Below are 27485 nucleotides of genomic sequence, written 5' to 3' on the forward strand. Positions count from 1 at the left end.
AAGGTCGTTTCCAAGAAGAAGGTGAATCCCTTCAAAGGCAAAAAAGGCCTAATACCTAAAGCCACAGGTCCAGAAACAAAGTCCGAAGACAAATAGACATTATGGAGAGGAACAGGAATGTAGTCATTACAATCTACCCCTTAATAAGAACTTTAGAACCTGAAAATGACTTTTCAGAAAACGGCAGGGTATCTGCCAACAAAAGAGACTGGGACGCCCCGGTATCTCTTAAAATTTTGACAGGGGTAGCGGAAGAGAAATCACTAGAAAGTGATATAAAACCATCATGAATAAATGGTTCGAAAATACCCATAATGCTATCTTGAGAAGAATTGACCTTGACCTCATTAATTGGGGATGAGAGGGGTTTAACCTCAGAAAATGTGTTGCACACATTATTAGACTCTAATTGAGTTGATGAAGAAATAAAGCCGGTGGGCTTAGATCCACTTTGACCACTTTGACCTTCACGTTTTCTTTTCAATTTGAAACACTCTGACATTAAATGGCCGTCTTTCTTACAATAATTACAAGAAAGTGTACCGAACTGTTTGTCAGAAGGAGATTGAGACTTGGATCTGATGATGTGGGAGTGTTACTTAAATTTTGTGAACTGTTGTCATTTGATTTCCTACTTTCCTTTGAGAAATTCTTGGATGAAAAGGAGGAGTTAAATTTACCTGCATTGTTTCTGTATGGAAAGGACTGGGATGGTTTGCTGAGAAATGAAGATTTGTGGGTCAATGAATAATCATCGGCCAAACGTGCAGCAACCTCCAATGTATCTGCCTTTTGTTCATTGATAAACGTCTTGATGTCACTCCGAATGCACCTCTTAAATTCTTCAATCAAAACAAGCTGTCGTAATTTGTCATAATTCTGACTGACCTTTTCGGAAGAGCACCAACGATCAAACAGTTGTTCTTTTGTTCGAGCAAATTCAACATAAGTTTGATCCTTCACCTTCTCACAATCCCTAAATTTCTGACGGTAAGCTTCAGGCACCAACTCATAGCCCTTGAGATTAATTCCTTCACAGAATCATAATCTGAAGCCTGCTCTACTGACAACTGAATGTAAATTTCTCTGGCTTTACCCACCAAAGCACTCTGCAAAAGCATAGACCAGGACTCCTTAGGCCAATCCAGACTCTGAGCAATTTTCTCAAAATGAAGGAAATATTTATCAACATCCTTTTCTTGGAAAGGGGGAACTAACCTGAAATGCTTAGTGATGTCAAAACTGTCTGAAGGGAAGAATTTTCCTGACTTTCTAAGCTCTAAACGTCTCATTTCTAACTGTAGTCGATGTTCTTCCAATTCTCTCTCCTTTTCTCTCTGTCTTTCTTCCATTTGTAATTCTTTCTCTCTCATTTGTAATTCTAGTTTCTTGATCTCCAAATTTGTCTGCATTTCTAATTCTAATTTTCTGAGTTCAGAGGTAGACTCGGGCTCATAATCTTTCAGGGTGGATTCCTCAAATTGGCCTAAATCAACTAGATGTTTGGCAATACGGTACTGTATTTCCCTCTTGCGCATAGATCTTTTAACTTCTACTTTAAGGAAATTTGCCAGTGCTATGAGGTTGTCTTTTCTGAGGGAATTAAATGTGTCCTGATCAAGGTCATCCATAAATTCGTCTGGTTTGAATTCCGCCATGATTAAATTTCGCTGAGTTCACAGTATACAGTAGTTTTGAAAAGGCTGTCAAAATGTTGTCAAACGGCTCAAAATATTCGTCTCCCGGACGAGCCCCCAATTTTGTTATGTGCAGAGAAAACGAACAAAAGGGTGAACTCAGCAGTTAACGTTTAAACAAAATTTATTACGAAAATAAAACTAATTGCTAAGTCAGGGATAGAGTACAAGCTTTAAAAGTGTACAGACTACTTATCTCAGCTGGGACGGCAAAGCTCCAGTCTCAGAGTTGTAACAGTCAGTCGGATGAATGAACAGTCCTTTGGCTTGCAGGCTTGAAGCTGCACAAAGTCCACAGTATAAATCCAGCGTTGACAGTGAAGGTCTTGAAAAGTCTTGAGAATGACTACTGCTGGAGTTTAGTAACACACAAGAGACACGATCCCAAAAGTCTGACTGGAAGCTGTGCACGTCCCTTTTATAAAGGCATGTAAGAACAATCTAGAACTTTTATTGACATGCTAATTACTGTTCTAAAATTATCTCCCTTACACAACTAATCAACTTTCCAGAACATTCCAAACATGACTAATTGAATTCAAGGTTGTGAGGTCATCAAGGGCAGTGACCTTGGGAATGTTCTAGACTAATTGAACTCAGGTCATGATGAGTGTGGGGGAAATGACCTACATAAACTATTATTCAAATTGACACACAAATGATGTGCAAGTTAACTACCGTAATTTACTGTCAGAAACAGTGTCAGTGTTTTAAATAGTTTACAAAGTTAGAATTACCTTTTAATTAACAAATTTGAAACTTTCTATGAACTACAGTATTGTAAACCAACTACCAGTGAGTATTTCATGGCCAATAAAATTGAACGACACTCATTTGTTGTTTGTTATTCCAGTTTGTTACATACTGTTGGCATTTGCGCTGCATACACAGATGTGCCTTGATTTTTAGTCCACATACTGTTCATATAACATTTGTGCATCGGTCTGTAAATCGGAACCAGAGTTGTTTATACAAGTAGATATATTAAGCTATTCTAATGTTGTAATGTATACGATATTGACTTTGGCTAGTTAAGACCTCGGCCGTGTGAGGGCGTTGTTAGGCACGCCACTGCATTCAAATCAGCCGGAGCTCACAAAGTTACCACATTGGCCGAGCTTTCCCATGTTCTCTCTTCAAATTCAAGTAAGTAAATTTTCTTTACAGATTCAGCTTATATTCAAGTATATAATGGACTTTTTCTCAACATACAGCCGCCTTGAAACTCAATGTTTGGATGAAAAACCTCAAAACTTAGGCAAACTTTAATACAATAAAACCTAAGGGTGTCAAATTCTTTCTACAAGACATTTAGGTACGAAGTAATCGGAAATGTGATAAAACAGTTTTATACACCTAGATGTAAAAATTGAGACGCGGAGGAAGCGTCAGATAATGTTGCTCCTATCAAAGCAGATGCAGTACTGGTGACGTGAGGGCGATCTTGGACACACCAAACCAAAAATATCCGCCTTAGCGAAAAAGTTCCCACACTGGCCGAATTTCGCCGTTTTCTCTTCAAACTAAAATAAATAAACTTCCTTCCTTCCTTCGCAGATTTAGCATATTTTCAAGTATATAGATAATGAACCTTTTCTCAACATACAGCCGCCAAGCAGGTCAATGTTAGGATGAAAAGTCCCAATTCGTAAGTAAACCTTAATTAAATAAAAAAGCTAAGGGTGTTAAATTTGCTCTACAAGATATTTAGGTAAAAAGCAATTCATCGGATATGAGATAAAACAGTTTTACACTCCTACAGATATGTAAATTGAGACGCGGAGGAAGCGTCAGATAGTGTTGTCCCTCTCAGAGCATATGCAGTACTTTGCCATGTGAGGGCGATCTTTAGCTCTCTAAACCAAAATATTTTCGCTGGAGCCCACAAGTTCCCATATTGGTCGAAGGTCCCAGTTTTTTTCGCATGAAATTCAAGTAAATACACTTGCTTTGCAGATTTAGCATACATTCAAGTATACAAATTCTACACATGCAAAATAATTTATACTTGTCTTCTCCAACATATACCAGTAATTAATTATCCTAAAATTGAAAGTTGAAGTCATAATTTCACATGTGTGGAGATATGAACGTTTATCACCATCCCCATTTAACGAGAACAGGCCGCCTACGCGAATGCTTTTAAAGGAGGCAGCTTCGAGAACGGGGTATTTTTGCTAATTGCATCACAACTATATGACCCACACTTACAGTGAATCAGATCTCATTCTATATCAATGATATGTTTGTCGTGACGAATAAGAGATTCATTGACATTTTCTTTTGTATTGATGTCAGATAAAGATTTGGCTTTCATAAGTTCGGCTGTTGCCTTTAAGGCCTCGGCTTTCGCGGCTTCGGCTTTCGCCTGGAGTCTCATAGTCTCGGCTTTGTCTTCTTCGGCCTTTGCTCGAGCTCTTTCGGCGGCTTCTTGTTCACGCTTTTTCAAAATGTGTTCCGGAGTCCAGAAGCACGTCTTGCAGACATGTTTAGCTGTGGGAATCTTCTCCCGGTAGTACATCCCGCCGAGAAACTCATGCGTCCATTTACCGTAGATCTTTTTAATTTTAATGTCACGCCAACCCCTAATTTGTGGAAGATCTTCGCCGCATTTGGAGCAAACAGCGCCTGCCACCTCCATTGGCTCCTACAGCACAAAACAAAACAGAAAAAGACAAAAATGGCTTATATGTTTGTTAAAAGGAAAGTGAGGAACGCATTAAATATATTCCAAAAAATTCCAACTAAGGGAACGCTCAGATTGTTGTTTTCAAAAGCTCAGGCAGTGAACCTCGATTCAAAATAGTGACTCAGGTGAGTAAAGAACACGAGGGTGATCACAGGGGGAAATAAGTTCTTGCTTTGAAAATGTAGGGCTGTAACTTTTGCCCCGACTTCCCTCAAGCAAACTATCAACCGTTCAAAATCAAAACGGTCGGTCACCATGTGAAATTTGTACTGGAGAAACAAATTACCCATTATTTACTGATTTTTGAAAATCAAAACGAACACTATCCCGGTGTTATCGTCAAGAGCAACAAAACAATTCCCGATTTTCAAAAATCTTAGTCGGTTAAAACTTAATCATGTCACTCCATAAGCTTTAAAATGACCCCCGCAAGTGATAGACCAAACGATCTGACATTGTAAAAGTGAGAGAATCTGAATATCTGTCCCCGAGGTGCATTATACTCTAACATCATACGAACATGACATACGTACACATGCTTTCGTGAACATAAGAATAAACATGAATACCAAACTATCGAGTTACTAACCTAGGCATCAAAACCCAACCAACCAAATCCATTCTATATTAACTTCGATAGCATAGACGGTTAAAATTATTCGAGTTTGTAGCCAAATTAAGTTACTTACGTTTGAGTAAATGCCTCCCATTTTCTACACACTGTCAATGAAGTTGATTCTTTGTTGTCCTGGAAACAAGCACGATATTGAAATTCTGCTCTTCAATAACGCATTCGATGACTTTCAAGGGAAACTGATCATGACTTCCGGTTCGATGACTTAGCCTCGTAAATAAATCTATTATTGTGTGTAATTACTCTCCCAATGCAGCCCATGCAACTCTGAACATTAATTTGCACCAATTCTTTTTCCGAAATGTAAACTTTTTACATTTATTTGGCCCCAATTTGACTGTAACAACCAAAAAGAAAACGTAATTGCTGCGCCTTCGTCCAGCAATTCTACAGATCACATAAAAATTCAGTAGTTTTCCACATCAAAAACTTTATCGTCTTTCTTTCCTTTTGTCAGTGACCTTTATAGGCAAACTTCTGAACGGCTCAAATCTGTGTTACATCGCATGGTCACTGTGAAGTCATAATGGCATGTCGTATGTCAATATTCCGGCCTACTTTTCTGACCTCCGTCCTGTTTACTACCGTATAAATAACGCTATATATTGTATCAGCCTACACGATAAACGATTTTTCTGTTGTCAGGTGGGCTTTTCTTTGAAGGTAGAACGTTTTGAAAATAACGGCTATGCAGCCACTTCAATCATAAGATCAGTTTACAATCAGGAGTTTTCGAAGCAAGTTCTTATCAGCTTTATCTAAAATAATTTGACAAACTTCATAATAATTTAAAAGGAAAACAAAGGGCTAACACCATGTGAATACTTAATGTCAACCATAACTAATGCAAGAACCAGGGATTGAGGACTGCCCCTTTAAACCTGTATTCAATCAGATTATCAGGTTCAGTGTATAATAAATTCGCCAAGGTATGTCGTTGTGTATGATCTCAGGTAATCGGTACCTAGCAATATTTAAGACTAGTTCAGCTATAGTTCATATGTTTTAGAACCGCCTGTAAGCTATAGCATTGCCGAGATACCTTGGGGGAAAGCTTTTAGCAGCACAATGCGAAAATCCTCTCAGCGAACAAAGTCGTGTCAATCTATTCGATAGACAACTTGTTGCGATTAAATACAACAGTTATTTTCAACAGATCTCGTCTTACCTCAATATGGCCAATGGTGTATTCAACCCTTCTTTCGCTTTTAGTTGTATGTTAATTAGTCCGAATCGATATTTATAATGCTACTGCGAACATGTACGCACTTCAGACTTTGCCCCTGTGTGACGCATCAGCCTATCATGTTTTTGCGCATGTGCCACCTAGGGCTTCTTCTGAGTGTACCTGTGAGTTTTTCATCCGTCGGCGTGCTTATGAAGCAGTTTCGAAAACAGGAATAATGTAATGGAACATTTATTTACTCGACGAAACAGCAGGCACGATGCCCGATAACATACTCAAACAAAATGAGAAATATTTCAAATAAAGACTTGTATAGGTGCCATTTCTGCGTACTGCAATGGTGACATCTTCTGACGAAAACTACCCAGTTGTGACTCTGTTGCTAATTGAATTAGTCCTCTATGATAATAAATTAAATAATCTGACCTGAATATCTTCAAAGGACACACAGTATTCCATTCAGTCGTTACTTATTTTCTCTTTAATTTCTGCTAGGCTGGCTCAGTCTGTTTATGTAGGTTCTGGGTCAGCACTGCTCTGGACTAACACGTTAACTAAAAGGAACAATAAATATTAGGAAATACATGCACAGTGACAGTAGAAAAAACCTACAATCAGCGCCAAAATGCATATGAAGATGTTCATAATATTCAAATAATTGTTCCATTGTACGTGTCCATTTTGTACATCAAAGACTGAAGAAATGTACCACTGTTCATGTAAAAACCAAAATTCATTTCAAATAGCCAATGTTGTCAAATGTGCTCCGACGCCAAAATAAAGAAATACAAAAATTTTGGAATGAGAAGTACATACACAACAATCTCTGTTGCTCATACAGAATGTTTCCAACCTGGTCCATTTCAAAATGCATGGCTTCATAATTTCTGTATCAAAATACACAACTGAAAACAGCTTAAAGCTTACCAATATAATTAAAGCCACCGGGCGGTTGACGTTTCATTCCATTTGTTGGTTCAGCATCATTCAAACAAAACCTAGAAACTAATCAGCTCTCTGAACGAAGTTGCCACATCACACCATGCTTTCACCCTGTTTTCAAATACCTCAAGCTGTTGATTGAGGTCACAACCTCAAAGACGATGACATCTTAAGGAGGCACACTCCTGGCCTCTAGAGGGCCATATACAAATTTCTTAAAAGGTATAAACAAAGTTGAATTTAGAGATCAAAGAATAATAGCTGTTCCAGCTTGAAATGCATCAAAAGGTAAAAGGCAATTTGGCTGCAACAGACTGAAACACACACCAAATTGAATAGTATAAAAGCTATCCACAAAATGATGTTTTAAAGATATATGACGCATATAAATATGTACAAGGATGGCAATATATTGTGCCAGAAACTCGATTGGAATTAATTTGGGAGAATTGGGTCTTTATATTGTTCAAATTTCTCAATAGTGTTAGGTGCCCTATAGCTGAATGTTACTATGTTACAAATTACTCATGAAAACAAGAATGTAACTTAAAAAAAGCAGAGGAGCTTATATTTGCAGATGAAACCGACATAGTTCCAATCGTGTTCAGAGCAAAACGTTTGTTTAAGGTTCCAAGACAAATAATTGACCTTTATAAGCTAACAATTCTCTAGTGGTTAATAAGCTCAGTCTCAGAACCCCCGTAAATTATATATTTTTAGAAAACCTCGATATAGGGAAACATTTGGGTTACCATAGTGTCACCAGAGACTTGTTAGATTAAAAAGGTCAATTACTTGTAATGCACCCTTAAATCGCATACACAGCCTGCAACGTGGAAATTAGACTTAATAGAGGAACGTTCTAACCTTCCACAAATAGAATAGAAAATTGACATCACGCTAGAAACAAGTATATTATTTAAAGCAAAACTGTTCAGAAAAATAAAAACAGAGGTTTAAATAAATACTAAAAGATGTTTTTACAATGTTTAAAAAACCAATTAAACGTTAAACGATAATGGTTTTACATTCTCTGTACGATCAGATGAAAAGCGATTGATGTGCGACCAATCGATCGGTTGGCAGATAGAGATAGATAGATAGATACATACATTCATACATAGATATCATGATGAGCCCTAGTTAAAAATCAGATATTCCTAAAGAAGCTTGTCTGCGTCTGAATATCGAGGTCTTACAGATAACTACGTACTATTCAGGATAGAATGTCACTTTCTGCATTTATCATAGATAACTTTTAGTCTTTTTTAGTTCAATAGCTAGAGAACATCATGGATTACGTTTCGTAACTTTAAGTATTTCAAGTGAAGTCTGAAGTCTCTCAGGACTAATCTAGTTCAAGGCCAAACTCGGGAAAAATTAGAAAGTAAAATCAAAGATGTCAACCGTGATATGACGGAGAAAACTTGTGGGCCAAGAAAACAAGAACGATATCTAGCTAACAAATATGACCTCAATGCTAATTTTAAAGAATATCTTGTCTCTGTTTGCTATAGTGATGATGGTAGAGCGTTCTAGTGTATAACAAGTGCATACCTCCAGTTGTGTTGAGTGAATATAATTTTTATGCATGAGACGTCGACAATCACGAGCTGCTCGTGTGACCGCGTGTCATTATATATGTACATACTGCCGACAACGTTTAAATAATCAAACTGACAAATTTTTCAAATGTGAAAGATTAGATCTCATATACTGCGACACTTAAACACAACGTGTCACTATTGACTGTTATTTTCTCCCAAACTATGTTTAACAGGTAAATTTCGTTGAAGGAATAAATAATGAGCACTTTACACGCAATAAATACACTAATAACATCTGACAAATAGTGTAATTTACGCAAATTTGCATCTAATTCAATGTTCGTCCATATAAATGATATCTGTATACAAATGATAAATAGATAGACACACGCGATAGGGAATATAAATATATATACAATATAAAAATCGTATTCTTCCAACTGTACGACATTAATATTATCTTCTTCGTCACATGATTAATGTTGTTGGCTTTGATTACTTTGCCTTCCGTGCCTGTAGAAAAAAAAGAATAAATATTAGAAATGTCACCTGCCTTTAAAAGTTAGTGGCTTAGTATGTGTTGCATTCGACAATCTTCATAGTGTGTATTGCATGTTTAATCTCTGTAATCTCTTTACAGTAATGAACACAGCGAATGTTTAACGTAGTTATAATTAGAAGTCAAATCTTATTACCATCCGCACAATTTACATAACAACTAGATCATCATTAATGCTGATGCTCTATCTCAACTTAGGGTCCTAAGGAACGTAACCTTCTGTAAATTGGGGAGAGAGAGGGAGAGAGAGAGAGAGAGAGAGAGAGAGAGAGAGAGAGAGAGAGAGAGAGAGAGAGAGAGAGAGAGAGAGAGAGAGAGTGAGAGACAGACAGACAGACAGACAGACAGACAGACAGACTCTGTAAATTATTTCTCACCTCATCAAATAGGTCGTGAATTGCCTTCTTTCTGTTCCTGACTTTAGACTCTTCGCGTTTTTCTATTTTCTTTATCTCCGAAGATTCTTTCTGATTTCGTTTTCTGGCATCGAATCGGTCCAGCTCCATCTGCTTGTATTCTTTTAATGCCTCCTTTTCATCGTCGTCATTTCCAAAGCGCACTCTTATCGCAACCAAAACCTAACCACGATAACAAGTTAGACAAAAACATTATCTATCTCATTCGTAATGCAAAATTCTATACAACTATATTTTTAGACTCTTACCCAGCACAGCTTTAAAACCACATAATAGATCTGCATTATTTCAGTACAAAGGTTCATAGTCTCTTATTTCTCCAGTGTAATAGCTCAAAACAGAATTACAAAAATTATTGAAACTTGCTCGCAGTTTTACAAACATGACGATGGAGTTTTCGACCTGAAATTCGGGCTATTTCTGTTAACGTGGTACGCGGCTCGAAATCATTTAAACTTTTGCAAAAACTTTCCCCGATGACTCTTCTCACCATATTCGTACCAGACCAAGAACAAAAATCATGGTTCAAACAAAACAGCTTGGTACCAGAGAAACAAATTACCTAAATATTTAGAAATGTATTTGAAATTCAAACTGGCTGCCATCCCATTGTTAACTCCATGGAGAAAATAAAATTCGCGACTTTTGAAAGAAAATCTTTCTTACTCCAAGAGTTTTGAAATAATCCCCAACGCGTGGTAGATCATAAACAAATTTTGAAAGTTTGAGAGTCTGAATATCTGTCCCTGAGGTGCATTCTACCTTAAGATCAAAGTGAAGTTACTAAACTCAAAGTATTCAAAATTCATGCTTTCCTCAGTTTCACACGATTATGGATAACGTCGTCGATGGGAGATCAATGTCTGATTCTCTACAAGTCAAACATATTTTTGAAAGTAAAATCAGTTCAGTTATTATTTTATCTGGTTACCTTCACATTGTCTTTATTGCATCTGGTTAAATTAGTTTAGGTCTGAGAGCGCGTGCGTGTTCAAATTAACCAGACATGAACTGAAAATGCTCACGTGTTTCAGTAATTATATTGCTTCATTATATATTGTAGTTGTCTGTGAATTTAAATTGTTGCCATGTTTAGCCATCATGAGTCAAGCAAATCCAGATATATCCCGAATTAGGAAAGTTGTTAAATATTCAAATTAGGAATAAGCTGCAGTAAAAAATCCAAAATGACTTTCAATAATGTTGTATCATAGTATCTTCTATGTACTTAGCAAATTTCGTCAAGTTTAGTGAAGGCAATCAAGATATATATCCCTAATTAGGAAAGTCCCATAAATATGCAAATTGGTAATTGGCTGAAGTAAAAATGTTTAATGACTTTCAATAATGTTGTACCATAGTATCCTCCATGTGCATAGCAAGTATGGTCCAGTTTGGTCAAGGCAATCAAGATATATAACCCTAATTAGGAAAGTCATTAAATATGCAAATTGAGAATTGGCTGAAGTTGAAATTCTTAACGGCTTTCAGTTATGTTAAATCATAGTATCTTCAACATACATACAAAGTTTCGTCAATTTTGATTCAGTCAATTGAGATATGTATCCCTTATTAGGAACGTTAATCAAATATTAGCTATTAACTTTAATGTCACACCCTTATGTCTTCCATGGCTGATAAATCCTTGTGTGGTCAATATTTGTAGCAAATCTCATCAAATTCTGTGCAGCCATTCTCAATATATGTCTGTTTTTTCTAAAATAATTAATTATGCAAATGAGCATGAAATATGCAAGCCACACCCACCAAAAACTAACCAGTCTTTGCCATTCCCAAACTCACTCTATGTACTAAATTTGATTCTGATCCGATAAGCCGTTCTTGAGATATCGCGCCAACAGACAGACAGCCAGACAGACAGACATCGCTGCGACATTAGTCCACGTGTGTGAATACGTGAGCTAAAAATTATCATTAAGTTTACATAAAAGCAATCTCTCACCTCAGCATTCGTTGCGAATAACGTCAAAAAGATCATTGATCCCTGTAACGAACCATAATAATGAATAATGGCTTACAATTCTTGAAGTTTGCAAATTGTTTTTTTGCAATACGGGAAACTCACTTCAATGTTTAACAGATGTCGTATTCGATGGAAGTATTTGTCGCCGATTCCAGTTTCAATATTCCGAGGTGGTGTTGACAACCATTATAACTGACACTAAAACAGCATGTGTGGATTACGGGAATATTTTGACATGAATATCATTTCAATTTTCAATTTGGTTATAGCGTTCATAAAGTGCACGTTGTCGAGAAATTTGAACAAAGAGTAACATGAAATTCTCTGCAGTTTTTTGTAGATCCAGCACATGTTAGCCTTCTCACTATGTGCTGGATTATCGTAATGCTGACGTTATAACCATAGCCAATGGTGTCTTTGTAACCTGATGAGATTTTGAGTCAAATTTGATCACACGACGAGTATGCACCCTGTAGGTATTTAGAAATTGGCAGATTACTAGCAGATTGTACACTTCTTGTATAGCCAATGCTATGAAGCATACTTGAAATACTATACACGTAACGTTTGACGACGAATGTGGTTGACAAACATAAATATTGGGACTGAGTACAACTGTGGCTACTCTTACGATGCATATTAAAATGGCGATAATTACCAAAGTAAACGAGAAACCAGCGAAGAGATAGCCGGAAGTCAGGTCCTTTAAATGAGTCGAAAAAGTTCCAAGCAGCCAAGTCAATGCTGTCACCGGCAGGAGAAGCATGATTGCTCTGAGGTCCTCCCTGTTGTTTGGAAAAAAAGAAAAAATACCCAGTTCGTGTCACAGAACATTTCCCTTGCGCATATCCATAGGCGAAAAGTAATCCTAAGCTCTAAAGCGGAGAAGCTAAAGTTTCTTGAAAACTACAAATCAAACTGTCACGTCTCAAGATCCAAATCTTCAACGCGTGGGGTTCGGAAAATTTTCAAGAGACAGAATAGTGATGTACATAGTCATCATACACGGTCTACTTCTCGCCAGGATTTTTATGTACCTAGATGCTCCTCAAAATATGGTCACTGTAGCTTTCAATACCGTGCTGCCAAAGTGTCGAATGTGTTAACAATTGAAATCAAACAAACTACTGTTCTGTACACCTTTAAATGTGATTGAAAGATTATGTGAAAATGAATGCTCCACTGTAGTTGTAATTATTGTAATTTTGCTTCAGCCCCGATGAAAATTACTGTACATGTAACTCGGCCGCTCAATGAAAGTGTAAATAAATAAATAAATAAATAAATAAATAAATAAATAAATAAATAAATAAATAAATAAACTTGAAGTGGACAACATGGGGTAAAATGACTTTGGATGAAAACGTACCATAAGTTTTGCCATTCCATAAATTTGTAGTATCTCCGTTCCCGGTCAAATTCACGCTTCGTGAGGACGAGTAGAATGACACTTGTCTGTAATATGGAAGATTCCACACAATCCGTTGGGTGATCTTTATATTCATACATTGACTACACAGTGAAAACTAAATTCATCAAAACACAAATTATGACAATAATGACTATCATTACGTCATTATTACGTCAGCACGAGATATTTACCAACAATAACATTTCAAACAACGTAAAGGTCCCAACTTGACAAAAGACTGACGCCTCACAGAACATATAGAGTCATTTATACAACGTATATCATTAATTTTCGAGATTCGCTTGATCAACGCAAATATTACCAATATGATAAATATAATAATATAGGTAAAGATTTAAATTGCTCTGCAAATTTTTTCATAGTGTTATTGACTGACTGGCATGAAAGTATCTAACGAATCAATCATCAAAAATTACATGCTGACGATGCTTTGTTTATTATGTAAAGTCGCGAAGTACCTACCAAGTTCATTGTCGTAACCATAGTTACATAAGGAACCACGACGACAGGCACCATTGGAAACCAAAATCTAATGAGAAAAACAATGCAATGATGTAAAATGTCTGTGTACTTACTTCTATATTATCCTTAAATATAGATATCGACCAAGACAGAATTCTAGCTTCATTCGTCATGATAAAGACAAGACAGACAGATAAAATACAAACAGACAAACAGAAAGGCAGACAGACAGACAGACAGACAGTTAGACTGACAGACGGACAGATGGACAGATAGATAGATAGATAGATAGATAGATAGATAGATAGATAGATAGATAGATAGATAGATGGATAGATAGATAGAGAGATGGATAGATAGATGGATAGATAGATAGATGAAAAACTCGTACAACCGCCCATGTACTGGGTGTAAATGACAAAAGAACAGAACAGGTATGGATGTTCACTTTAGAATTGAGTATGTATGTATGTATGTATGTATGTATGTATGTATGTATGTATGTATGTATGTATGTATGTATGTATGTATGTATGTACGTATGTACGTACGTACGTACGTACGTACCTATGTATGAATGTACGTACGTACGTACGTACATACGTACATACATACATACATACATACATACATACATACATACATACATACATACATACATACATACATACATACATACATACTCAATTCTAAAGTGAACATCCATACCTGTTCTGTTCTTTTGTCATTTACACCCAGTACATGGGCGGTTGTACGAGTTTTTCATCCTCTCGGATTCCTTAAATATCTCGTGCATAATACCGCGGACCGAGAGGGAATTTTCTAGCTATACTTGTGAGGCATTTGATAAACTATTAAGCTTAAATATACATACGTTTGCCTATTCCTGTAGAGTTCTATGTCAATCCAAAGATAAAACAGCGTCATAAACAAAGGACCGATCCAACCATTCAAAATATAGACAACCCTTCGATAAACAATATAACAAAGTTTATTAGTATCAAGAAAAACACTACATCTATTAAGTTTTCATGTCTTGCCTTCAAGTAAGCAATTCATACCGTTCACATAGAATATTTTGACTTTCTGAGTTACGACAGGCTAAGCACATTGTCATTGAAGGTAGATTAGTCTTGTTTTATCTGCGCAAGAATCCGGAATTTTTCAAATAAAAATTTAGGAAATTGTCGTGTCCGTATTTTCATTTTTGTCAATTACACCTTGGTAAATGCGACGTTGATATTAGTTCAAGCCTTCTTCGTAATGAAAATATATGTCGGTGTTTATCATCAGCAGACTTTTTGCCACTTTCGAATAGGAATCGTGTATCGCATTTCATTTAACATCTCGATAGAATTCTTTCGGGCAGCTACAAACCATTGTCAGTTGTCGACCAACTCAGTGACTTCCTTCCAGGACACATCCATAAATGATCCTGTACGAGAGGGCTGTCTCACATTAATATCAATACATCTATCAATGCTCGAAACAAGACTTATTCTGTCAGCAGTGATGGCATTGTCTTGACAAGTCTGTCAAATTTACAATAAACTCAGTAAGCCACTCTGGCGCAGCAATGGATGTAAATGATACAATTTGGAATCTTACCTGCCGTATTTGCTGGTATGGATGTAACATGCCAGTCGTCTGTAACTTTCAATCGCCAAATTCATCGTCCATGCAGTTGTACTGAGAAAGGAAAATTGGACCACTGCTGTGGAGATATTGTTTACCTATATGAAATAAACAAATAACATATCAAACCAATGGTCAATCACCAAGAGGTGCAATGAAGCATTTCCATGACATTTGATCGTTATGTGAAAAAGAAACAATTTCATTACATATTGTAACGTACGCAAAAGTATGGAACTGCAGAGAGATATGTAAGTATTATGACATCGGTTACATCTGAAGTGCATCACGAACATCAACAGAATGGCTTTTCAACTTTAAAATACATGGATATTTCCTTCATAAACTTTCGCAGCGCACGTACTGATAACGATAATGTGTGATGATCACGAGCATCAACAGAATGGCCTTTCATTTTTAAAGTACATGGATATTTCCTTCGCAGCGCACGTACTGATTAAGATCTTGTGTTGTAGTGTATTATAATATGAAAACTGCAACATTCGCCATCTTATCATAATGACCAAATTTTGAACGCATGTAACAGATCCTTTTAATACACTGAAATAAAACTGGCATGTGTTGTGTATTGCTTACCATCGTAGCGGTTGTTAGTCCGCCGAGAAACACAAATAGTGGCATCGACAGAAACGATATTGTGTAATGGCGTATGACAAAATACTGCTCGGTGTCCAACCTGTCAACAAAGAAATGGTAAGGATATAATGAAAATATTATCTCATTCTTTACTGGTCAATCAAAAACACATCTGCATAATTTTGAACAGAACTGAGAAGATACTGGATATAGAGAAAAACAATCTTTAATCCCATGGTTCCTTATAGATGTTCTTGTCAGACAATTACCCGATATGTGTCTCAGGAAGACTGACTCACCCAGAAAGGATTATGAACACAGTGGACAAGGATACTAGCAGGAATGATATGCCGTTGGCGATGGTGATTATAACATCTCTGGCAGCGACTAGAAATGGCTGGAACGAGAAGAAAAACTATTTGAATAAGTAACTAGCTTTTAGCATTCGCTTGTACCCGTTTAAAAATAAACACTGTCCTATTGCTATAAGCACTCATGGAATTAAACATATTTCATTAAAGCAACGCAAACTGTCTTCATTTACTTAGTTTGAGAAACCAATCGACCGTTCTGAAAGTAAAGAAACTTGTGTTTGTAATGCTTAAAAACGTGTTCTGTGTTTGAGACTATGGCAGGTTTCAGAGAAATTAATTCATTTCGAGAGATATATTTATCTATTTTTATACTATCAATTAATTTTGCTAGAAACTCAAACCTCTGGTTTGTGGCCCATCGTCATGACAACGGCTGCGATGGTTGGCTGGGCACACTTGCATGATGTGTATTCATTTGTGGATTGTGACTTAATCCGTTTGCACTCATTAGTTTTCCAAACCCTGAAAACGAATAAAAATAGTGACAATGTCACTGTTCGCTCCCATATAGTTATCAAAACAAGCCAACAATTGTATGAAACATGGACATACATACAGACAGACTGCAAACACAGACTAGCGCAGAGTGATAACATTGGCCCCTCAAGTGTGCCTCGGCCCATGGAGAGTGATAAAGATATAACAAACAGCTGAATGTAATGATAAAATAGTTAAATATAGGTGAACAGGCACTCAGGGTGAATATGTTACAGCAATTTGATTAGTTTCTTTTCTTTTCTACTTCTGTGATAATTTTTAAGACACTCAATCCACAAGGCAGTTTATGTATTGACAAATGTTATCTTTTACAAGCACACAGCATATTGTTCTTGATTTTTCATTTACAATATTTGACATAGACTGAAATACATAACATGCAACCAATGTTCACATTTTGCCCATACACCAGATACATGAAGAGATTTCAACATACAATGGAACCTGTTTACTAAATATCAAAGCAATCAGACTAGTAAATTTTGAGAAACAAATTTTTTGACCAAAAATGAGAAAAATTGCCCTTAAAATACAAAATTGTAGATTTCATCCTAATTTTGATATATCTTATTAACATAAACCCTAGAAAACTGTACACTAAATATCAAAGCTACCAGAACAGTAGTTTTAGGAGAACAATTTTTTTGACCAAAAAGGCAAAAATTGACCCAAAAATAAAAAAATAGCCAGTTTCAACCTAACTTCAATACATTATATCAAGATATTATCTTAGATACCTGTATACCAAATATCAAAGCTATCAGATCAGTAGTTTTTGGATAAAAAAAAATTTTGACCAAAAATTGGGAAAATTGCCCCAAAATTACAAATATGATAATATCAATACAATTTACACAAACTTGACTGAGGTCATCCTGAGGAACATGAATATTGACTTTCAGAGCGATCGGACGAGCGATTTCAGAGAACAAGATTTTTTGACTAAAAACGCAAAAAAATACCCTAAAAATACAAACATGCAAATTTCACCCCAATCTGTGCACACATCATTTAGGATACCTAAAGGAATCTGCATACCAAATTTCAATCTAAACTGACCAATGCTTACTGAGTTTTAGCCATTTGCAGGATTTTTCCTTTTTTTCCCCTCATTTGCATATTTTTGGCACTGACAGGTTCATTTGAACAAATTCAGATCTCCACCCCTAGGTGCACCTGTACACCAAATACTAAGACGGCAACCATTGCAGTTTAGGAGCTTTTGATCTGGACGGACTAACAGACATACATACATACATACATACATACACACAGACGCCATTTTGCCACCTTATAAGAATACCTCCCATTGGCATATATACATATGCATATATGGGAGCTAAAAATGTAAGTCAGTTTGAAACAAAAATGTTTCAGAGCTTTGCAATAAATTCAAGTACAGTCACCACTTCCAATACCAGGACCGTACAGTAAAACAGTAAACAAATAGAGGCCTGAAAATTATGTTACTGTACAAATATTCTATCACAACACGATTTTCTTGTGGGCAAGTTGGAGCACATGTTTGGCGGATGGAAGACATGACAAACGCGCAAACATTTTAAATGAAGGACTAGCTACACACCATCTCGCTAATATGAAATTTCTCACCTGGAAGGGTTATTGAACTGCATTGTCACACACTTGGGATTATAAGCAGGCTGAAAATATAAAAATTGTGCAAGATATTTAATGACACGATAGTTGATAGTTGTACGAAGCGAAGAAATACGTAAAATTGGACCCTTTCTAGTCCTTTGAGGCTTTTAAAACGCTTATTTAAGAACCACCTGGAAAATATCCTACATAGTCATGTCTCAGCCAAAGAGAGTGAAGGAAGTCTAAATATGCAAATCTTGCAATGAGTATTTTTGAGAATAGAATCTACGACGGCAAATATATGCGTAAATCAACAACTCTTTCACCAAATATGAGACGATTTGAAACGACCCACCATCTTGTGTGGAATCTGAAGAATTAATGAATCTCGTTTTCGATGAACACCATTTCCATTGTATTCTCTCAGCGTGACGACGGGACTGTTGACTGCAAATATTTTTTTACTGCTGGAACTGTTAGCCTGATGATACGAGGATCTATACAGAGACAAAAATGTCGAAATTATATCTGGACTTTGCATGACCTATGACCTCTTTATGACCCAGTCTTCAGATAAGGGGCATGCAAACTCAATAAGTATACAGCTCAGTAATGCAAACAATTGAACTCAATTAAATGAATGAATGATAAATATCAGAGTTTAAATTATCATAACCTCCAGCTGACTTAATTAAAAGATTGTTTATCAATTTGATGACATCATTATGGCATTTACTTTAATAAATTGGAGATGCCATTTCTAACAAAAAGTATAAACATTGGCCGAAGTTGGCATTAACGGGGCTTCAAGATTCAATGTTTCTCCAGTAATTTGACTCGTTTAGTTAGACTCACCTTTTTGAATTAACCGGCAAGACGTTGGCAGGGTTATGATAAACGAATGCAATGACGACCGCTGCATCTGCAGAGAAGTATACGATCATTAGACGAAATGCATTGGTCGCTGCTTAGTTTTGTTTATGTCGTGATATAGGGACTACTCATACGTACCCCGACTTACAAATCCAGAGAGTCAAAAGTTCATCAATTGGCAGTTTTTACAGCAACTCTAACTCTTCTTCGCCTTCAACTTCAAACTTAAATGCGCAAATGATAGGCAACATTGTCTTAACTTATCACAAAATCTTTGTTTACTGTCATAAGCACAAATTGACAGACGATAACAAGACTTTCAACTTCTGACTTACTTTGTTTGGAATTGGCAATCAAGTAAAACGTTAACGTCGTAATATATTATACGATTGCAACATAGGCAAGATTAATTGAACGACAATGATCAACACTTTTTAGAGAAGAATCTTACCGAAGCTGTCTTCTTGTATATCAGTAAATGTCAACACGGTGTTAAGCATATCACTTGACTTTCCTGAAGAGTTCTGTTGTTGGTTTTGGTGGTCAACCACAGTCAATGCGTCCATCTTTATTTTGTTTTGCTTGGTTGAAACGCTTGGTACTCTGTGAGAATAGTATAGTCCATTTTATTCATTCAGATTTTCAGATTGACTGGTTCGCACTTACTTTGCACTTCTAAAAGGAAATTTAGTTTACATTCCCCAGTGCTCCATTCAAGAACGTTATTATAAGCCGCTTCAAAAAATGTACAAATTAAGTAATATTTACCAATGTTGTTGTATTTCAGATGTACTTCTATATCTGTCGTCTTCAAGAAGCTGCTCACGTGATCAGAAAATATCTGAAGAGCCTGGAATACCCTGACAGACCCTTTCTCTATTCCCATTTCCTGCGTGATTATTGTGAAAGACCAATTATTACTCCAAAAGATTTTGCACTTGGAGGGCATAGATTGTGTGTTTTTTCATGACAATTCACCGTCAGGGACGGTTTTTGGAGACACTAGTTGTCACCAATAAATGTGTTTTTTCAGTTTGCTATTTGTACAGACTAATTCTGAAGCCTTTTGAGAGAACCAAGTTTTTCAGCATCTTTTTTTGTGCAGATTTACCGCGTAGAGATAGCGAACGGTAAGAGGGCCACTCAGAATTTGAAATAGGTGAACATTTTTCAATAATTTATTTCTCTATAGTACAGAACTTTACGCGGTGACGTCAAATTTCGAGCAAAAAACGTTTGAGGGGAAAACGGTAAAACGTTCTGTGTGTATAACCTTGAACAGCTTCGTGAGCAGTTATTCGAAAAAAAACGGGCTCTATTCCATTTCACTTACGTTTCCTCGGGCATTCATTATCTTATGGCCTCGGAAAATTTTTTATCGTGTATATGCTCACATGCACCCTTTTCTATGCCATTCATGTTGCAAAACCTTGAACGAGGCTCTTAGCTTCTGAACTTTCTACAGGTCAGAAGCTCCAACAGAGGCCCCTTCCTGATTCCACTCTCAATGAGCCAATAGGGAGCAGATCCTGAATACCTACAAGCTTTTTTTCTCGAAAGTATATCATCTTAAAAATAAATTTCCCAACTTACCGTCTCTATAAGAAACAGTGGTGCCAAAAAAGGCATGCGAATTTCCCTTTTTAGTCTCTACTTTGTGATGATACCCATCTTAAACTAATAATTGTATATAACTATTTTATTACGATATACTTGTCGCCACTTACCTCATGAATTGTTTGCCAGAGGCTTGTTTTATCAGCAGCTAATAAGTTGTCCGCTATTTTAACATAATTCTGAAAATTAATATATATATATATATATATATATATATATATATATATATATATATATATATATATATATATATATATATATATATATATATATATATATATATATCGACGCTCACATTTAAATGTGAAGAAGCATCAACTCAGGACAATCTCAAACTCTTATGTGTTGTGTGTGTGTGTGTGTGTGTGTGTGTGTGTGTATATATATATATATATATTTATTTATGTATTTATTTATGTATTTATGTATTTAATAATTTATTCATTTATTATCTGATATATGCGATGTGCGTGAATGCAATGTCAGGTTGCTTATGTCTATCGCATAAAAATGAGTCATCACCGCGCGCAGCTTTATTTGGTACATCTGATGTGTCAAATACAGCTTCAGGCAAACCTTATACTGGTACAAAGGTGAATTCAGAATCTTTTGAGGTTGAAATGGTTTCAGAGTTCTCTAAACACCTGTAGTTTCGCCGAGTCTGATTGATAACTCATATGCTAACCACGTTTATATAAATGTAAAAAAATGAACAAACTCACTTCAATGTACTTCACTTTGGTTTGTATCGGGATGTCTGTTGACATGGGATCACTTTCCTCCAGTTGGTGAAGTAGGTCAACAATTATGAGTAAATCACCACCGACCGTGACGTTCAAAGTTGACAGGAAAATGGCAGTAGAGTCGATCACTTTGATAACTTTGGTAGGTGATGTTACATTCGAAACCTGTTCAGATATTATTTGAAAAAGGGACACCTATGTGCTGTAAAATGCAGTATGAAAAAGGAATGAGTCCATTATGTGACGTAGTTCACAGAGTTACGACAAGACAGCCATTTTGTTGTGAGATGTAACCGCGGGATATAACCCTTCTTTCACTCAATTGTACACATTTTGACAATGTGCAGTGAGCTTACCTCGTGTAGAACTTCAGCCAGAGCTTCAGATTTGCAAAATGATGAATCAGCTGATGTCCAATGTCCAAACTTATCACATTTTCTGCGGGTGAGACCTGTTTGCAAAAGTTTTGTAAACGTCATATAAACTTCATGGTTTTGCTACAGTTAAAAAGTAACCAATGTCCATTCATATACTGTTCTACCATTGACACAAATCATTTACCGTACACTGTGACTATATAATAAATACCTTTTGTGCCTTTAGGACATCGCTGCCAGTCAGTCATACACGTCGCCTTGGTCTTCGGCCACAAAACGCCAACGTTGTCAATTTGTCGTGGACAAAAGTTATTCGTTTTTCCTGTCAGTGAAAAGCACAAAAGTTCTACTTAAATACACCTGTGTATACAGAAACGATTATTGACCCTGATGTTAACTGATTGACGAAGAAAAGTGTGCAGTGCTGTCAGTCAAGACATATCATCAGGCAAGTTATGCCTGAGGGCTTACGTTTTCCCGTTTCCCTGATTTCATACCAAGTATAATGAAACATTTTGTTCTGAACGCGGCTACGTATAATTGAGCACAGGTCTGGCTGTGCGAATACTCGATATATACCCTGCAGGTTGGCACATAGCTCATGCAGTTTTGCTTATGATGAAATATCATATGTTTACCTGAGATGCACAACGGTTCGTCTTTCATCAAACCCTCTGGGATATTTGGTTTGCATTTTCCGTCCACACGTTTGTAGTGGGGCAAGCATAGACAGGTGTAGCTTCCGATATTATTCAGACAATATTCTGTTCCGCTGTCGACGTCACAATCATGTTTGTCCTCGAGACATTCATCAATATCTGAAAAGTTTAGGATTGGTTCAAAGAAGAAACACAATTGTCTACGCACAATGCCATAGGCGCATATCCTGCACTTTGTTGCTAACCTCTCATACAGCCAATTAGAACAATAACGGGTTCTTATACTAGTAACGGGTTCTTATATAGCGCACATATCCACACGTACATGTGCTCAACAATATAGTCAAATGCTGGACGTTAAAACGACCAATATGGGGGAAACAGGTGGAGGGATATTTAAAATGCAGTATGAGATAGAGTTATAGTTATTCGGACGATGAGAAATAAATTAACAGCCAGAGAGACGAACGGACATACAGACACAGGTACACTGATCGACTGATAGACAGTAGGATAGACAGACAGATAGTCACAGGAAAACTTGGAAGACGGATGGGCATATATAAAGTGCAGAACAATGGAGGATAGACAATGAAGAGGATCTGACAGACAAATAGATGGGAAATAGTGGATGGTGTTAAAGGGTGAGGCAGAGAGAAGAGTCTTACAGACAGACGATTGACATAAGATAGACAAGCATTAAACAATACAAACTGATGATAAGGCAGCTTAGAAACAAACAGGCAACAAATAAGCGAATTCATTCGAAACCCGAAAACACCAGTAGGGTATAAAGAACAGTGGGTTAGCAAGCATGTAACTGTCGTACTAACCAATGCACTTTGGCATTCCTCCGAGTATCTCCCCATCGTAGCATTTCACTAATTGATTTCTGTCGGTCTTAAATCCACGTCTACAGTTAATTTCAATAGTGTCCCCGTGACGAATTGTTCCCTGCCAAAGCGAGTTGTAATGTTTCAGCTTAACATAACAGTTTCCTAGAAAAGAGGGCAAACAAACTTAACTTGCGAACAGCTTGTAGGATTATTCTGAATGTGTATCAGTCTTCGCATTCACGATTTAGATAAGTGAATATCAGGTCTTTGTGACAGAACAATCTTACGGTTAGCAAGCAAACAAATGCTGAACCATTCAAGCTTTAGATCGCGGCATTCCACAACATATACATGTATGATGTGACGTCAAACACACCCATGAAATGCTACATACAAATTAAATTTGACTATTAAAGAGTGCGTTAACACAACGTGGATAATGATTCTCCTGTAGGAAAATATTTGAAAATATTCCAAATAAGCTTAGGCCTACTATCTGTTTGTTCTCAATGTTCAACTCATTGCTAATTAAACATAAGCTCTGTCTGCGATGTAAGCATTCGACAGTATCTTGTTAAGAGAATGTATACGCAGATAAAGTAAATAAACGAATTTTACATTTGAACTTCATCACAAGCATAATATAGGAGTTCCTGTGTTGTATTTTTATATATAATCCCATGGTATTTTTCTCTGTTTGACGTCATCGTATACGAGTGTTTTTCGCGGAGCCGTACAACTTCTCGCTTCGGCGAGAAGTTTTGCGGCTCCGCGAAAAACACTCGTATACGATGACGTCAAACAGAGAAAAAAGCCATGGGATTATTTTTTAGTTATCACATGAACAGTCTTCTTATTTTTCTTTTAACGTAGATGGATCAAGTTATTTTAACAAATTGCATGAATTTCGTCGCGATTTGGGTTTTACTTTCGCGGATTACTTTCGTTTAAAGAGTAAAGCGGCCCGTTACCAAGGAGATACTTTCACTCATAAATCCCATCAAGCTGAACTTTTGATACATCGAATGGTATCTCCACCAACCAGGTGTACGGATTCGGTCATGTGAACGTGTCAATCATATTGTCTCGCGCTGTACTGATGTCAAGGCAAGTCGGCCATCGGCGGACATAGCTTTCACCGTGTTAGCGATGGATAGCCATAGTATTCAGAGTTATTTAGAATATTTACGAATGGATTTATGAAGTAAATGCAACGACACGATCGAAACAGTAGTTCTCAGATGCCGTGGCTTTTGAAAATATCACACAAGTTTTGGCGGGCGCGAAAGATTCCGTTCACAGGGTGTACCTCATTGCATGTTTGTGCCCACAACGCTGCCGTCACCGGTCTGTGCCGGTGTCAACTCTCGGTCTCGGTCGTCATTGTTTTCGTCTTACGGACTTTGATGTTGATGATGGCAATTTGCATTGACACATATCTCGCCCGTGGATACATCCTAATTTTGTTACTTGACGGAAACTCTGTTCGAGTGTTGTCTGAGTCAACTTTCGAAGTACATCGGATTCCACAGTGCTGCACACAGCTCGACAGCCTATAAGCTTATGTCTTCGCTACAGCTTTACTCCGTGATGCAAGTTTGATTCCGAGCGAGAATTTACGGAATTTTTTGTGCAATGAAGGAAATTTATCGTTGTTAGTCGAATGACTTTATGCTTGTGCCTCTTATGTCGCTTTCCAGAAAATTATACTGTACTGTACTTACGTTGAGGTGTGGGTTTCGGTTTTATCGCCAACCAGGATCGCCAAGTACGACGTCCACATTGAGCCTACACGACTCGACTCGAGCCGCGACCTTACTGAGCCATTAAAATATAAAAGGCCGTGGCTATTGACAGGCGCCCGAGAAAGCTCTTGTTTTAACGACTCGAAATTTCGTTGGACAAATTATGCCTTCTATGTTTCCATGTCTGGATTTATCGGGTCACCTTTTTGTAATTATAAAAATGTCGTGAGAGTTAGCAAGGAATCGATCACGACAAATCTGTCTGTGTCGCGACGCATGTATGAACGGTAGCATGCAGGAAAAAAGTTCCGGTTGATGACGTACAAGAAGGGTAATTCGGATTTCTTATCCGTCCTGTTCTACGTCACATAGGTGGCGATTCGGGCCAGTTCATGTGATAATACTCAATATAATCTTGTATTACCTCTTAGTCTTACAGTAACATTGAACGAACACGTGGCTTGATTGCCTGCTGGATCTTGGAACACGTATGTGACTTGCGTTGAACCTATGCTGAAACAGTCTCCTGGAGTAGCGGTTGCGTTGTACGAAACTGTCCCAGAGTTGTCGAATGCCGCGGGATGCTCCCAAGAGACGTTGACACAAGGCGATTTGTTGACCGGCAAAGCTACTTTTTTGTCACAGCAAGGTGATGAAATGACGGGATTTTCGGAATCTAGAGGTAAGAAAGAAAACGGAAATAAATAAAATTAGGGAGAGGGATATAATAGTATTATTATCATCGTTCTGCTATTATATTAGTCCAGGGTCAATTGTCATTCTGTGTGTTTTGAGTGAAGATTTTTGGCAACCTAGCTCATCGATTTACTTCATGGCCAAGTTTTTCAAAAAATATTGTTGGCATTTTTTCTGACAACTCTGAAGGTCATTTCAATGTCATTTCCTGAAAATCAACTAAAATAGGTTTTTCTTAGCCATGAAAGACTTTTTATGGCCAGTTTGCAGCAAAATTCCTTTTGGAAATATGCATTTTGATGTGAATTATTCCTTACAATCATTAACATTTAGGTTTGTTGGAAAAAAACGGTTATTGCATTGAATATATAAAACTTCTTCACCAAAGGTCAATTAGAGGTCAGTATTAATTTCTTTCTAATTTTCGTAGAAATGCCTTTCATATCTTAAAACATCACAATTAGTATCTTGTATGCAATTTCAGATTCATCATCTTATACAACTGTCTCATGAAGTAAGATGTCTAATATTTCCGGTCAAAGGTCAATGACTTTTAATGTCATAATCTCTAATCAGAAGTAAGTTTAGTTATAAAAGTAATACGATCACACAGCAACTTTAAAACTTATTTTGAGAACTCTGCATGAGTGTCTTACAAAAAATATTTTTATACTTGTTAACATTATCAAAATCATCAACAAAAGTGTCACTTATAGCAGGTGAACAGTTCTAACAATAGTTTTCATCAGCCTCACATTGACACATTTCCGTACATGTCATTGCACTCTTCTTGCGATAGGCGATATTTGTTTTGCATATATTGTGTTTACAAGAACATCTGATCAAATGCACAACAGCTTCAGGGGCAGGGTATAAATTTGTTTTCCTCCAGATTTTATCTTATTTTGCTGGAGGTGGCAAGTCAGGTTATGCAGTGATATCATTTTTTCATAACATTGTTTGATAATGGGCTCTGAGAATTGCTTTGATAAGACTGCCTTTGGTTGGTGTGCTTCGTGAAAATGATTTTGCTTATCTCAAAATTTTGGCAGCTTTGAACAGTACTCTTACTTTTCCTCTGTACCTTCCTCATCAACTCCCTGTATCGCTGCATCTTTAGTAGCATAGCGCAAAACCAATTCTGGTGCATTGCGTCGTGCAGATTTTCCAAATTCCACATTTTTATGTGATCAGTTATAATTTTCTTTAATTTCCTATTTCCGATTGACGGGTTCACAATTCCATGTTCCTTACGTATTGCCAAATATGAATCAAGTACTTCACCCAGGTTTAAAAGCAAACCTTCAGCTAAAGCATTTTCCAACAATGAAAAAAAAATCGATATCTGCAGCAAGCATTGTGGTATTGTCATTACCGACATTTGCAGATCCAGTCTAACACATACAATGGCTGTAAGTCTGCTTTTGTGTTGAAATTTCGCAAGACATTTTCAACGTATTTGGTCCAACATCTTCTGTGATATTTAATGTCAATGGCTCTAGCATCCTTTGGATATATTGCACCACTGAGTCTAACTTTTAACAAGTCTGATTTTCCTTGGTTTACTATTCTTTGTAGTTTTTCCCCAGTATTGAATGAAGAAACCTCATGGCGGGGACCCAAAGACAAAATAGATTGTTGACAGACAAAACACATGCTTTTGTTGTATGTACTAGCTGATGATCTAG

General features: G+C 36.9%; 3 protein-coding genes and 1 long non-coding RNA gene across 5 annotated transcripts; all 4 read right to left on the reverse strand.

The window, feature by feature from the left end:
* Positions 1 to 2776: 2776 nt before the first annotated feature.
* Positions 2777 to 6299, reverse strand: LOC139141495 (uncharacterized). Of its 2 annotated transcripts, XM_070711093.1 has the most exons (3): positions 6189 to 6299; positions 5076 to 5134; positions 2777 to 4344 (listed from the first exon to the last, which is right to left on the reverse strand). In XM_070711093.1, the coding sequence occupies exons 2-3, from the start codon at positions 5094 to 5096 to the stop codon at positions 3922 to 3924; spliced, it is 444 nt and encodes a 147-aa protein (XP_070567194.1). In that variant the 5' UTR covers positions 5097 to 5134; positions 6189 to 6299; the 3' UTR covers positions 2777 to 3921. The 2 variants fall into 2 exon arrangements, with proteins under 2 accessions (XP_070567194.1, XP_070567193.1); XM_070711092.1 differs by lacking the exon at positions 6189 to 6299 and having other exon boundaries at positions 3869 to 4344; positions 5076 to 5159.
* Positions 6300 to 9190: 2891 nt separating this feature from the next.
* Positions 9191 to 14577, reverse strand: LOC139141650 (uncharacterized). Its single transcript, XM_070711238.1, has 7 exons — positions 14423 to 14577; positions 13549 to 13615; positions 13024 to 13109; positions 12313 to 12439; positions 11634 to 11675; positions 9632 to 9832; positions 9191 to 9208 (listed from the first exon to the last, which is right to left on the reverse strand). The coding sequence occupies exons 1-7, from the start codon at positions 14473 to 14475 to the stop codon at positions 9191 to 9193; spliced, it is 594 nt and encodes a 197-aa protein (XP_070567339.1). The 5' UTR covers positions 14476 to 14577.
* Positions 14578 to 15139: 562 nt separating this feature from the next.
* LOC139141496 (uncharacterized) lies at positions 15140 to 18730 on the reverse strand. The gene is made up of 6 exons (XM_070711094.1): positions 18607 to 18730; positions 18264 to 18313; positions 16496 to 16616; positions 16080 to 16177; positions 15781 to 15880; positions 15140 to 15281 (listed from the first exon to the last, which is right to left on the reverse strand). The coding sequence occupies exons 1-6, from the start codon at positions 18607 to 18609 to the stop codon at positions 15153 to 15155; spliced, it is 501 nt and encodes a 166-aa protein (XP_070567195.1). The 5' UTR covers positions 18610 to 18730; the 3' UTR covers positions 15140 to 15152.
* A 376-nt stretch (positions 18731 to 19106) lies between these two features.
* LOC139141497 (uncharacterized) lies at positions 19107 to 21645 on the reverse strand. The gene is made up of 5 exons (XR_011554200.1): positions 21464 to 21645; positions 20852 to 20920; positions 19893 to 20013; positions 19576 to 19727; positions 19107 to 19173 (listed from the first exon to the last, which is right to left on the reverse strand). It is a non-coding gene; the product is annotated as an uncharacterized lncRNA (long non-coding RNA).
* Between the last annotated feature and the right edge of the window lie 5840 nt (positions 21646 to 27485).

Source organism: Ptychodera flava, chromosome 10, assembly GCF_041260155.1.
Source record: "Ptychodera flava strain L36383 chromosome 10, AS_Pfla_20210202, whole genome shotgun sequence".
Lineage (NCBI taxonomy): Eukaryota > Metazoa > Hemichordata > Enteropneusta > Ptychoderidae > Ptychodera > Ptychodera flava.

Excerpts from the sequence above, each read along its gene's own strand:
- LOC139141650 (XM_070711238.1), bottom strand. The coding sequence starts at position 14,475 with ATGACGCTGTTTTATCTTTGGATTGACATAGAACTCTACAGGAATAGG. Across the intron at positions 13,110-13,548 it reads TGGTTACGACAATGAACTTG|ACAAGTGTCATTCTACTCGT; the intron begins GTAGGTACTTCG and ends TCCATATTACAG. Across the intron at positions 11,676-12,312 it reads CTGGTTTCTCGTTTACTTTG|GGATCAATGATCTTTTTGAC; the intron begins GTAATTATCGCC and ends GGTTCGTTACAG.
- LOC139141496 (XM_070711094.1), bottom strand. Across the intron at positions 16,617-18,263 it reads CAGTTCAATAACCCTTCCAG|GGTTTGGAAAACTAATGAGT; the intron begins GTGAGAAATTTC and ends ATTCGTTTTCAG. Across the intron at positions 15,282-15,780 it reads GACTAACAACCGCTACGATG|GTAAACAATATCTCCACAGC; the intron begins GTAAGCAATACA and ends TATTTCATATAG.
- LOC139141495 (XM_070711093.1), bottom strand. The coding sequence starts at position 5,096 with ATGGGAGGCATTTACTCAAAC. Across the intron at positions 4,345-5,075 it reads TGGGAGGCATTTACTCAAAC|GAGCCAATGGAGGTGGCAGG; the intron begins GTAAGTAACTTA and ends TTTGTGCTGTAG.